The sequence below is a fragment of the Podarcis pityusensis genome (assembly GCF_964106645.2).
Source record: "Podarcis pityusensis genome assembly, chromosome: 11".
In the NCBI taxonomy this organism is placed as follows: domain Eukaryota; kingdom Metazoa; phylum Chordata; class Lepidosauria; order Squamata; family Lacertidae; genus Podarcis; species Podarcis pityusensis.
Window position 1 is genome coordinate 22,359,558 of NC_138036.1, and position 11,110 is coordinate 22,370,667.

Sequence of the window (11,110 nt, forward strand, 5' to 3'; positions counted from 1 at the left end):
TTGCAGAAAACTGCTACACTTCTTGACCTCCCTGCCTTCAGCTACCTGCTAAAAACGTACTGAAAATGTAAACAGCGGCACATGACCAAGTTTAAATTGATGTGTGGAACAAATGAAGGGAGATCTTGCTTTTAACGTTATGAAGTCACCTCAAAATGGTTTGAGCCTTTTCTTCGAGGTTGGCCGAACGTGTCCTGCTTCTTCATTTTTAAAAAAGACTTCTGAGAAAATAGTGAAATAAAAGTCGGTGAGATGCCAGTGACTTGTGATCAGCTTAAGGAAAAGAGCCAAATCCAACAAAGGGTAACAGAACATTATGAAGAATGCTGCACTCAAGCCTCCTACAAAGCATTAAAGGCAATACCTAATACAAGCTAATGGTCATGTTTGTGTTTGTATATTCCCACTTTGGCTATTTCTCCATAGATTAGACTTGGAAGCAAACACAAGCCGTATAGTCTAACTGCAAAAGCAGGACCAATATGACACCATGGGAAAGAGTGCGAGCGAAGAAAATAGCCCCAACCTATATAAGCAAAGTGAACTGAGTGGGAGCCATTTCATACTAGGGCACAGCTATATGAGCGTTGCAGCAGTGTTTTCAGTAATAAAAATAACCATGTAAAGCGGAGATTTTACATGGTTTATAGAGGGTATTTAAGACCTTTAAGATTCAGTTGCACAGACAAAACAACTTCACCAACATGTGGGAGAGGATATAAGGCAGTTGGTTTGTGGTGGTCATGTGGAAATGAGCAACATTACAAATCAGCCTAGAATCGGAGAGTTGTACAACGTTATCCAAGCCTGGGTTTATTAACACTATTTAAAGAAGATCAGCTCAATTTACTTTATAAGGAACTCATCTCTTTTCTCCGGGTGGCGGCACAATTTCTTATAGAAAGGACTTGGGCACCTGCATATCACACGTTATGTGACAGAAGACTATTGCCTTATCTGAAAAACTGACAAAAAGGTTACATGTCCTGAACAACAAATCCAATGCGGACGACTTTACTGACATATGGTACCTGTTTATAAAATATTTGAATGAACACTCGGAAGACTGGCACCCACCGACTTGTGCACACAGATTTATGGCAAAATCTGACACCCTAATCTTCTGTTCCGGGGGTGGAGCTGGGGGAACTTAATGTTCTGTTTATATTTTGTTGAAAATAAAAACCTTTTATTAAAAGAGAAATGCAAAACAACCTACCCTTCCCATGATTCTTTGTGGGAAGCCATGACTATTTAAAGGGGTATGATACTGCTATACATGTTTAGAGCAGATGAGGCCTGAATTAGGTACATTAATCTCAATAGGTCTGCTCTGAATAAAACTTAGCTGAGTACCACTCAGAAATATTTAACATTCCTGGTTCAAATCAAGCTGAGGAAGTATAGAGGCAGTGGGTCACCAGGCTAGTTACACTTTTCACTCAGATGAGCACCAGCACTTGCACAGAAATAAAAACAATGAAATCAAAAGCCATAATGGACACAAAAGCATCACTGGAATTCTAGGTGGGGGTGGGAATGCAGACTATACAGATATCAGTGTACAAAGCCTGGTTTTGTAAACTTTTGGGTATTATAAAAATTACATTCAAACATCTTAGCTCCACACAAAAAGGTATGCTGGATTTAGTATTTTTCAATGGTAAGTTTGAAAGAATGTGGGTAGCAAAATTTTATACAGATGCCACTTAAACCAAGAGCATTTGTTCCAATAACAACAGTAATAGTAAGTATATAGTCTGGATCCACAGAACTTATCATGACTGTTTAGAAGTCTCAATGGACTGTATTAGTAACCAAGACTGAAAAAGATCCCTCCTCTGTTTTCTCCATTAAAACCTTCAAATTTTGCTAGTCACCAGAGAACTTCTTGTATGGTGATCCTTCATAGACTTCCCCGAGGACACCCAACCCTCTACCTGCATACCTCAAAGCAATAGCAGCACTGCAGTCTCACCCTTTCTAAATCAGAAATTGGCTTTTTCAAACCCTACCCCCCAATTTAGATAGGCTGCTGGGTCTACTCAAGGGACCTTTTGAAGAAAATGGAGGAGGGGGTCATGTACTTCAATGCTTCTGGTTGTGGTGTTAACTTAGAAGGAAATTGTGCATGCAGAACATTCTCCCAACCATTACAGCATATATATATATATATACATACAGAAGATGACTTAGAGTGCATTATAAGCAGCATCTAGCAGAGCTAGGCATCAAGCAGCCTTGCAAATAAGTCTATCGATGTGGCTAGTTTACAGGGGGGGGGAATATCTCTGCTTACATATACACACCAAAGCAAGCCATTTGTGGCACAGCAGGCGTCTGAGGGAAAGGGAGGGGGCAAGAGGAAGGACCCTAGCTCTCTTCCGGTTTCTACAACCTCTGCAGCATGGTTGCTTACCTTGAAGCTATAACCACCACCACCCTGCCAAACACACACACACACACACACACACACACACACTCCTACAAGCAAGTCCCATAGAGCTCAGTGGGGCTCATTTCTGAGTAGATTAAACATGCATAGGATGATTTTCATTTTTCATTCTACAGACATTGGGGTTCTCTAGAGCCTGCCGATATCTCCATCTTGTGCATGGATGGTATTGTTTTGACTATATAAGTAAGGGCACTCACACCTGAACATTGAAAACAGAGGAAGATCTTTTTACATTAAATCAACTATTTTCTCTCTTGCTTAGAAATGTATTTTAGGCAAAGACAGTGAAAATCGTTAAGTCTTCCTAAGTAGCTTTGGGACACTGAAAAGGAAACAAGGTAGCGCCTGTTAAACCATCGATTTCCAACAAGTAGATGGTCAGGCGGCAGCGGGGAGAGAATTCTCATCAAAATGTCATCACAGAATTGTAGAGTTGGAAGGGGCCCTGAGGGTCATCTAGTCCAACCCCCTGCAATGCAGGAATCTCAGCTAAAGCATCCATGACAGATGGCCTTCCAATAAAAAAGAGTTCAGCACCTTCCAAGGGAGTCCGTTCCAAGTTCTCATCAAACAGTCACCTCTCGTCAGGTCCTACCCTCTGGAGCCAATGGATTCAAGTTACAAGAAAGGAGATTCCAGCTAAGCTTTAGAAGAACTTTCTGACAGCAAGACAGTAGAATGGGCTCCCTTGGAAGGTGGTGGACTCTCTTTAACTGGAAGTTTTTACGCCGAGGTTGGATGGCCCATCTGTCATCAAGCAAGGATTAGTGAATATGTTACAGAAGTCTACAGGACATGGCTTCTAATTATGGAGAAGAGGAGGAGTTTGGATTTGATATCCCGCTTTATCAGTACCCTAAGGCGTCTCAAAGCGGCTAACAACCTCCTTTCCCTTCCTCCCCCACAACAAACACTCTGTGAGGTGAGTGAGGCTGAGAAATTTCACAGAAGTGTGACTAGCCCAAGGTCACCCAGAAGCTGCATGTGGAAGAGCAAGGACGCGAACCCGGTTCACCAGATTACGAGTCTACTGCTCTTAACCACTACACCACACTGGCTCTCTGGAGTGCAATCATGGGCCAGGAATCCAAAACAGAAAATGTGATTAGTAACAAGAAGTTTGGCATCAGCTTACTTAAAGGGGTGTGTGTGTGTGTGTGTGTGTGTGTGTGTGTAGAGAGAGTGCTCTGTGTTTGTCTATTTTAAACAGATGTCTGGGCTTCCAGCTAAATATTAGCAACTCTGGTTGACATCAGTCAGCTGTCAGCAGTAGACCCCGCCTGAAATGCCTTGGTGGAAGCAGCACTACGCAGGAAGATGAGCAGTTCTTTGGCAGGAAGTCACTGGAAAGAGAGGCAAGTGTAGTCGGCTGATTGCATCCTTCTTTCATCACCTGGGAACCCATCTAAACTTGTGACCCCCAGTGGCTGTCCTCACCAGAAACGCATTGCCTTGGGGGAAGGCCAGCGTCCGAATGTTACAATGCTCATTGATGGCTGTCGTGAAGGACACCCCTTCCTCCAGTTCACTGCCACGGAGGTCCAGGGAACTGTGGCTGCTGCATGTCTGCAAGCCCTGGAAAGCACCGTACATGTGGATTGTTTCGTTCTCTCCCCGAGGGCGCTTTGGGCTTCTCTTGTCATCAGCAGACTGCAAGGCTGCATTGCACCTGTCAGATATTTCCCGCAAAATTTCGTTCACTTCCATCTCCTCCTCCTCTTGCTCAGCGATGGTCACCTGCTTGAGGCTCCTCTTGTTGGGGCCATTGGCAAGGGAGAGGTCTGCGCTGTCTTTGCACTGTGGGATCATCAGCTTCTGCCAAGAAACAAAGATATCAAGCACTCTAAGTCATTCAATGCATGAGTGTATGCCAACCTGGAAGGGGGGGTTGGAAATCAACAAGTCTAATGTTTTTTAAACCAACAGCACCCCCTACAGAATAAACTGCTAAAAACCCTCATACTCCTGAAGGATATAGGATTGTGGATCTGACATAGTTACCCACTGGGATTTACAGCACCATAGAATGACCAGGGTTCAGCTCCTGAACCTTATTTGGTACCCTGTAGGGAGATGAATGTGTCCTTGGGCAAGTGGAGAAACAGAGGTTCCATTCTCCCCATGCAACATCAGCAGGACATCCAGATCAGCAGGGACAACTGCCAGAAAAGATGCCAAATTGAGAAAGACATTCCAGTACTTACATCCAGCACAGAGGCAAGCTGCTTCGCTTGGCTGGCCAGTTCCTTCAGTTGGATATTTCTTTCCTTCAGGGAGGCAATTTCCTCCTGCTTTTGAGACAATGTCACTTGGAGCTGTTGAGAGATAAATAGGAGATGAAGTTCTGAAAGTCACTGGAGTACAGTGATCTGCCTTCTCCCAATCTGGTGCCCTCCAGAAGTTGGATTACAACTCCCACCATCCCTGATCATTGGCCATGCTGGCGGGGGCTAATGGGGATTGCAGTCCAAAACATCTGGAGGGCACCAGGTTAGGGAATGCTGCTGGGGAACATTTGTATACTGGCAGGCAAATGTCAAAAGGTTTCTTGATCAGGCCTCTGGTGGGCCACTGTTAATGGCTAGTCGGCTGTATTCAGATCTGAACTGCCTTAGAGGAAAGTTTAAATGTATATTTTTTGTCAATATGCTCCTCTCATTCTTACACAGCACCCCACTCATTTAACTTTGCAAGTACATTTCAAAAGCCACAACTGTAGTGTGTTTAGGTGATAATTTCCAACAATATTAGCAAGTCCTGCAAAATGCAATTTTACAGAGGGGAAAACCCAGCCAAAGTGAACAGAAAAATCATTTTCCATAGAATTTGAATCTGTGATGTGAAGTCCACTTCACTGGGAATAGGTGTGATTAAAGCAACCATTGCTTCCATTTGGTATAATGGATGGTGGATTTGTTTACATTTTATTGAAAGCTAAAGGAAACCCTGGATCCTTCTTCTGTGAACAAATTCCACAACTCCATGTGTTTTTACTCAAAAGGACAGTCCACTGAGTAGAATGAAATTTACTAGCATAAGTAAGTTTGCAACCCTGCAGTAGGGCCAATCCAAAATAGTTTAAGAATTACAAATGGACATCTCAGTCTGCAAGTCATTTACAAAGCTATTCATATTCAAGTAGGACCCATTAAGGTTTTTCTTTAGACACGTCACTGAAACCAATGCAACTTGCTTTCATTTAAGTATGTTTCATCTCAGTGTGCTGTTCCAACTTAAATCCATGTCATTGTCCTAAGTGGCTTCCTGCTAAGAAACCAGTCAGGCTGGCTTCAGAGTAACTTTCTTTCCCCATATTCATTTTATTTTTATACCTGGTTGTTTTCCACAAGTGCATCCCCTAGAGCTTTCTGGTTCTGATTTGCTAAGTCTTTCCAGTACTGCTCAGTGGAAGAGATGTTTTCTGCATTCATCTGAGAGGCAGAATCGTCCTCTGCAGGCTGACAAAAGCAAGGGCTGAAGGATCTTCCATCATCCACAGGGAAAGAGAAATCAGCGCAGTCCAGCAGAGGTGGCATCAGAGAGGATGGATCTAGGGAGACCAATAAGAAACAAGTGATACAGCTGATTGACTCCTTATTTGACATGCACAGGTCAAACACAAGGTGCTTTTGGCACAATGAATTGTGACTTTGAAGTTTAGACGAACAACAAACAAAACATGAAGTAGTTTAAGATCTGCTTTGCTTTTTGAAAGACTAATTAGGACCCTTGCATGGAAGAGTGGTGATCTGGGCTGAGGGCTTTAATTATTTCCCTTAACCTGTCCTTCCCTCCCACAGCAAATAGCAGCTTTGGTGGGGTTTGACTGGGAACAAGCTGCAGTTCCAAATCAGTCTCCATACTCCCTGCAGCTGCTTTTAACTTTGATACAAATTGTGGCAGATTCTAATTATGGATATCCAACATCTCATCTAGTTGAACCTTTTGAAACAAGAGCAGCCTTTTTCATTGGCGGCTGAAGATTGCCTGCCTGTGCTTTAAAGCAAATCTCATTAGTCAGTCACCTTAATTATCACCTGCATTTTAATTTTTATTGTCTTTTATGTTTTAGCACCACATACCACCCTTATATTTTATAAGATGGTATAGAAATGCTTTTCTAAATAAATACCTAAAAATGCTGTCTAACAGAAATTTGACGCGTATTTACCGTACTCAGAAATACATTCCATTGTGTTCAGCTGAGTTTCCTTCAAGGTGGAGATGTATAGGTTTACAGCCTAGGGGTTTCAAAGCTTTAAACACAAACCCACATTGAGGGTCAAACTAGCTGTGGCATTGAGAGATCTATGACTGGATCTCCAGCTGATTTGTTTTCAATTTCCAATAGGTGATAAGTTATGTGAGATCTGACTGGAAACATGGTACTGAGAAAGTGAAGTTTAGTCTCTTCCCTCTCTCACCATTTTCCTAATTAATTTTTCTCCAGTGTCCTAAATTTGCTATTTCATCAGAGGGCAAAACATATCCAATCACAGATCTCTCATCATGCCTAGTTTAACTATTAGCCTAATCAATGAGCAAAAGTATTTTGTGAACTAAATAGGATTATAGTCCTTAGCTGATTTAAAGATATTTATCAACCAAGGATTCCCAGATTAATTGGGTAAAAGTGTTTTAAAAAGACAAAAAAAACACACACCAATAAATACACTGTTTACTTCTGAATAGACACGTGCAGGATGCAGAAACCCAAAAGTTTTAACCGGTTTTTAATCCAGGTGTCCCCACACTAAGCGTTCGTCGTAAGACTGCCCTTTCCTCTTTGACAGGCGCAGTTTTAAACTGGACTCATAAGTATACTTGCCGGATATGAAGTTATCCACGGCATCGCGAAACTCCTGGAAATCAAACTCTGGCTCGGGTTGCAAGCACGGGCTCTGAAATATACAAAAGGAACGAGGCAGTTAGAAAAAAAAAAAACCCTTCTCGATTCTCAGTTCTTGCTCGCTGCTCATTCATCGGCAAGTTTCAGTGTACGCACTTAATAAAACGCACCTGAAAATCCACTGGCCATGCTGAACAGTGAAGCCGGCAAGCTTGCACTGCCATGGCAAAAGGAGAACGCAAGAGGCGCTATCTACGCAGCGGCGCCTAAGGAGGAGATCCAAGAGCAGCAATCCCTGCTGAAATGTTCAGGGTAAGAAACAAGCTAGAAAACCCAAGCTCACGCTTCGGCACCGGGGCTTCCCTTTACGTCTCTTAGCGCACTCTCATTGGCTAGCCTCACCAGCCAATCAGATTCATTTGAGCGGGGCATTCCGCTAGTCCCGGGCAAAAATTAACCCTGAACTGTATAGTTTTTCAGGTGGGACGTACTAGCCACGCCCCTTGCGTGTGTTCAAAGAGGAGGAGATTACTAGCAGTATAAGAACCCATCAACCGCTTAAACCGACAGTCAATTTGGGTTTGCAAAAGGTCCTCACGCAGGTTTATCCGGTTTCTGGGTTGCGATCTTCAAAAGTTTTACCTTTATCCTCTGCATACTGCATTTTGTTTTATTGCTATGGCTAGTGGCTGATGCAAATAAAGATTCATTCATTAAAAGAGATGAGCTAGCTTCTGCTTTTTTTTGTGGGCTGCATCCAATCGTCTGGTGGCGATTTTCTGGGGGGGGTTCAGATTTCTTCCCAGATAAAACTGCCCAACCGCGCAATCATGCTCGTGTTTATTCGTTAGAAAGGGCTGTGTTCAAGGGACGTTATTTCCCAGCCTATCACACACACACACACAAAAATTAAAAAATGATGCGGAGCGGGAGTGACTTCGTCCGCGTCCCTTGCCAAAGGTAGCAGCAGCATCATTGCAAAGGAAGGCAGCGCTTACGTCTCGGACTAGTCCTGTGCTGCAACCGGCATTTATTGCAAAGCACTGGAAAACAAGGGAAGCAGCTGCACTGCGGATCCACACGATACACTTAAAGCACATTCAACGCACATTGGTCCCCCATCGCAAAGAATCCTGGGAACTGTAGTTTGACAGGGAACTGTAGTTCTGTGAAGGGAAAACGTCAGTTCGCAGGATTATTTGAGGCAAGTCATGTTCTTTGAACGCGCTTCAACTATAACCCGGACCCACTATAAACAGCGCCATTTCCGTTAACTGAGGTTTCCCGCTTCTCTCTCTCTCCTTTTTAAAAAAGATCCTAATTCTAGTGTGCTTTCATCCATGAACCATACAGGAAGGGAGGTACTTGCGCCCAAATAAATCCCTTTAGGCGCAATCTAGGGAGGTTCGCCTTTGGTCATGTGAACCATGAAAGTTTGGTGCCCTACTGTTGTGAAGGGGCACCCTTAGGGTGGCACACGCTGCCTGGGGCGGGTCAGGGGGTAGTGCTACACAGGCTGGCCTGGTGCCACCATGTGGGATAGAGGACGCTATCAGAGATGATGCCACTGCCAGACCGGTTGGCTTCTTCATGTGGAATTGGGCCTGGGAGCATTTTCTCCTTGCAAAGTGTCTTGAGGCAGCGCTGCTAGTTCTTTCCTCCATCATAGCCCCGATCCGGATCAACCTCGACTTTAAAAGGGGAGGTGTCATCACGCATAATGGGGTGAACAGCATCACGTCTGCTTCGGGCCCAGGTCTGGGAAGCGTGTCAATAAAGACCAAAGAGGATGAGGGGGCGACGGTTGTCAACTACCTGCTGGGTTGTTGCAGCGCCTCTAGAAACTTCCTGCTGAAAGACGCCCGTGCAGTCGGCTAAGTCTTGCCAATCGATGGTCGACAACGCTAAAAGGGGGGGGGGGGAGGCAGATCAGTGTTTATTTAAAAGGGTAGGAGACTGGGAAGTTTTTTTTTAAAATGCAAGAAAATCATGTTCGATTTGTCAGTATAGAAACGCAAATCCTGTCTCTCTCTCTGTGTGTGTACTATTTCATTCCAGATTAACCAGTCCTCTGGTTGTGTCGATTCCTGGGACTAGATGACTTTTGGCGGTCCCTTCCAGTTCTACGATTCTATGAAATACAAATTGCTAAAGGAGTAACCTTAGTAGTGGTCTCTTCTCAAGCAAGGCACCTGCGGTAGCTGTAAAATCTAAAGTGCAGGAGGTCATTAGGGCGGCTCCCCTAGCCACGCCCCCAAGAGAGTTCAAAAAAGCAGACAGCTCTGTCTCTGTACGCACGCACATACAATAGGGGTACAAAGCATACTGTTTAATCTATTAGGATCATAGTCACCGCAAGCCGGCAGGTAGTTTCCATTGAACCCTGGATGCTTACTTCCGAGCGAATAGGTGGTAGTCAACTAACTTTTACTCCGAGAAGAACTGTTAGGATTAATGGGTCATGTCCATTCATTTCAGTGAGTCTACTTTGCGGAAAACCAGGTGAAATACTACCCACAGTCAGCTGAAACACAAATCTTTAGCTTTTAATTCAAAATGCAAACAACCTTGCACAGAAGAGTTACTGACTAGCATTAAGCCGATACGCCATCAAAGAAAAGGAAAGAAGTAGGCAGCCTCTGCCTGATTATTTCCCCCGTCTCTTGACTTCCTCTGCTAATCTGACACAATTATTAAATGCTTATTATCACCTCATTCATGTGTCAGAACAAGGTTCCCCCCCCCACACATTAATTATTATGATGCCCCAGCATTTTCCCTGCTGGAAGAGAGGCAAGTTCCGAGCAGTGTTCTCTTGCGTTTCCCCTGCATTACACCACGAACTGCGATACGAAAGAGGGTAGTTAAATGGACTTTTTTTAAAAAACCGCACTCACCTAGATCTACAGAATCCGGAGGTGGGTCGTTATAAATGGCTATTGGGTTGCATCTGAGGTTGCTATTCCGTGGCACCTGCCGGCAAACAATCACAAACAACAGCATTAAGGTTTCAAGGTTTCTCTTCTGGGCGCATTTACTTTAGAGAAAGTGAAGCGCTACTGGGGACTTACTTCCGAGTAAACATGCAGAGGGCTAGGTCGGAATAACCCTTTGAATCCTTACTACTGGGTAAAAGTACCGGTACTTAGGAGTGCGTTGTAAGGGCAACCTTATGTGGACAGGGCATCTAAAACAAAAGGTGCCGGGGCTTAGTTTTCCCTGAAAATTGTGCCCTTTGCAGTAGAAACACCTTCACCTAACTTCAGATGGCAACTGGTTGTTCTGCATGCAGAGAGCTCTGCACGTGCTCAGAGACACTCCTTTCCCGGCTATTAGTCCCCATCTTCTAGCGATGGTTGCATATTGGAATTGCCTTTTTTCCTGGCCGGGGGCTGGGGAAATGCGCTTGCTCTAACCGCTGGGCGACGCTGTCTCCCGCCGCAGAACGGCTGCTGCAGGCAGGGAGACAGGTTTCCCCGGCGTTTATTTCTGCCAAGAGCAGATGGCGAGAGGCTGGTCGGTCGGGCTTCGCAGCCTCGCCTTCTCCTTCCAGCAACGCACCTTTCTCTCTGCTTTACTGCCCGGCTTTTTGCCCAGCCGCTCGGCCAGATCCTGCACCCTGTTGGGGCACAGGCTGCCGCAGGCCTGCCTGCCGCCGCGGCTTTGCATGGCACTTGCTCGGCCGGCTGGCTGGGCTCGGTCTGAGCCGCCCTTCGAGGGGAGCCTGGCCGCCTCTCTGGGGAGGAGAGAGCCGAGGGGAGGCGGGCCGGCGGCCGATTGAGCGCCAGAGGTGGCGCCTTCGC

At 45.0% G+C, this 11,110-nt stretch overlaps 1 protein-coding gene across 2 annotated transcripts; it reads right to left on the reverse strand.

Moving 5' to 3' along the window:
* Positions 1-799: 799 nt before the first annotated feature.
* On the reverse strand, positions 800-11,110 carry MCIDAS (multiciliate differentiation and DNA synthesis associated cell cycle protein). 2 transcript variants are annotated; one of them, XM_080973025.1, is made up of 7 exons: positions 10,869-11,110; positions 10,205-10,280; positions 9,123-9,211; positions 7,287-7,359; positions 5,791-6,008; positions 4,663-4,773; positions 800-4,273 (listed from the first exon to the last, which is right to left on the reverse strand). In XM_080973025.1, exons 1-7 carry the CDS (start codon positions 10,974-10,976, stop codon positions 3,848-3,850), a joined length of 1,101 nt encoding a protein of 366 aa, XP_080829151.1. In that variant the 5' UTR covers positions 10,977-11,110; the 3' UTR covers positions 800-3,847. The 2 variants fall into 2 exon arrangements, with proteins under 2 accessions (XP_080829151.1, XP_080829152.1); XM_080973026.1 differs by lacking the exons at positions 9,123-9,211; positions 10,205-10,280; positions 10,869-11,110 and adding an exon at positions 7,478-7,730.